This window comes from Scomber scombrus, chromosome 19, assembly GCF_963691925.1.
Source record: "Scomber scombrus chromosome 19, fScoSco1.1, whole genome shotgun sequence".
Lineage (NCBI taxonomy): Eukaryota > Metazoa > Chordata > Actinopteri > Scombriformes > Scombridae > Scomber > Scomber scombrus.
The window spans coordinates 440,063-442,283 of record NC_084988.1 but is presented as its reverse complement, the minus strand read 5'-3'; the positions used below and the strand labels follow the sequence as shown (position 1 = coordinate 442,283).

At 46.2% G+C, this 2,221-nt stretch overlaps 1 protein-coding gene across 1 annotated transcript; it reads left to right on the top strand.

Moving 5' to 3' along the window:
* Positions 1 to 279: 279 nt before the first annotated feature.
* Positions 280 to 1,955, top strand: LOC134001023 (uncharacterized). The gene is made up of 2 exons (XM_062440558.1): positions 280 to 601; positions 1,411 to 1,955. The coding sequence occupies exons 1-2, from the start codon at positions 287 to 289 to the stop codon at positions 1,846 to 1,848; spliced, it is 753 nt and encodes a 250-aa protein (XP_062296542.1). The 5' UTR covers positions 280 to 286; the 3' UTR covers positions 1,849 to 1,955.
* The last annotated feature ends 266 nt before the right edge of the window (positions 1,956 to 2,221 follow it).

Below are 2,221 nucleotides of genomic sequence, written 5' to 3'. Positions count from 1 at the left end.
TGACTATTTAGTTGAATTATTTGGTACAAAGTTGTTATGGTTACACCACTTAGACATTTTTGCCATAATCCTCTAATATATTCTCTACCCTACGCCGTAGCCTGACGTAGCCTGACGTGCACCTCCAAAAAATCCTAACTACGCGTCACGGCAACGCAGACCGCAAGGGCTGTGATTGGTCCGCTCAAAACGTCACTTCCTCCGGCAGTTGCTTCTTCCGTTCTTTCTTCCTGCAACACCGCCATTTTTAAAGTTGTTGTGGAGTGGAGAGTTGTTCGATTGCACGATGGATCACGTTGAAGAAAGATTGATCGAGGAGGTCAGAAAGTACGACCACCTCTACAACTCCTCGTCGAAGAACTACAAAGACTGCCAGGTGGCCAGTAACTCCTGGCGGGAAATATCCAGGAACACGGGGCTGGAGGTCGTGGAGTGTATGAAGAGGTGGAAGAACCTCCGCGACAAGTATGTCCGTCTCCGGAAGAAACATGCGACAAGAAGCGGCGACCCAGGCGGCCGAAGAGTGCCAGCCTTTTATCCTTTCCTCTCATGGCTGGCCCCGCACGTGAAGCACCGCGAGACGGAGTCCAACGATCCAAAGGTTTGTGTTTCCTGTTATTAGCGCAGATAGCTCAATGCTACATCATCGGTTATGTTCATGTGCAACATGTTATACCGACGTCTGGTTGTAATAAAAACACATATGCTGTGTTCGAAACCGCTAACTACATATAACATACTAACATACTACACACCGTTTACACTGTAGTAAACTACACGATAACCCACAATGCATTTCGTTCCTACCCGAGCTGCAATCAGCAGGCTGAAGCTGATTTCATTTTAGCTCTAACTCTGTAAATATACCACTTTATCGACATTTCTAAAGCGGGAAAGTTTCCCTTTAAATCCACAATGTGGCGCTAATCTGTCCAAATAACACCTGTTTAAAGTTTTGTTCCTGTGATTTCGGAGTTATCCGTAGCGAGTAACGCACTTCCGGTCATTTTCACAAAATAAATCACCCGTTACCTTTTTTTATTATTAAGAAAACCATAACGATAGAATTGGTGCTTTTATTTTGAAAACAGGAAGCGAACATACCCTCGCTGTAGCTAACTTCAAACCACCAAGGTGTTGATCTGTGACGTTTGTATTTTGGGTTTTTTTTCCCCAGAAGTTACGTTGCATCTTGGGTAATTTGAGTAGTCAGCTCTTGATGCATACTCTGCATTTCTGGAGAATCTAATAAACCATCCGGGAACTTCTCACATACTCTAAATCGCATACTACGCAGTTGAGACACACGACATACTTCACATGACGTCAGAGTTAGTACGAGTAGTAGGAAAGTATGCGGTTTCGAACAGAGCCATAGATTAACCAAACATCCTCTTTCATTACAAACAGACCAGTTCAGTGGAGAGCACGCCGTCCAGTTCGGCGGAGAGCGACACATCCGCTTGCTCATCAGAACCATCACCCACCGAGCCCCCCCGATCCGCCACCCCAGAATCGCCTTCTACCCCTCAACCTGGTATCTGCATCCCGCTGGCTTCTGTCCCCGTTGAGTCCCCCGTGTCTCGGAAGAGAAAGAGGGACCAGGACGACCAGGACAGGTTTGTCAAGCAAATGGCAAACCTAGAAGAGCGTTTGGTGGAGGTACAACAGAGGCTTCTGCAGGGGGATCAGCAGAGGCTTCTGCAGGGGGCACAGCAGGGGGGTGACGAATGCTCCAGGTTCGGGCAAACTTTGGCCGACATGCTCCGGAGAGTGCCAGAGGACAGCAGGCCCGAAGTTATGTGCGAAGTTTACAACTTGGTCCACGAAAGTAGAAAGAACTTTTAACGCTTTTTGTAAATAGTTTATATGTTCATTGTGTTCATTTGATGTGACGTTTTTCTATATATATATTTTTTGCACCTGTTTATATTTTGTATATATTACAATTTATAAGAATAAAGCACAAAAGTTTGTTTTGAAACAGTTTTTATGTTTATTTTCAACACCACACACACACATGGTTATTTACATTGTATCAGTGACTGAGCCTCGACACACCACCTCGTGTTGCCATGGGACGGTTCCTTGCGGTGACTGAAAGAAAGCCATCGGGTCATTCTGAACAGCCGTGGCAGCTCTGGTGGAACGGGCCCTGGACATAAGTGCGGGATCCACCGATTGGACAAGGTTTGAGTCGCTGGCCACCACCTTTCTCCAC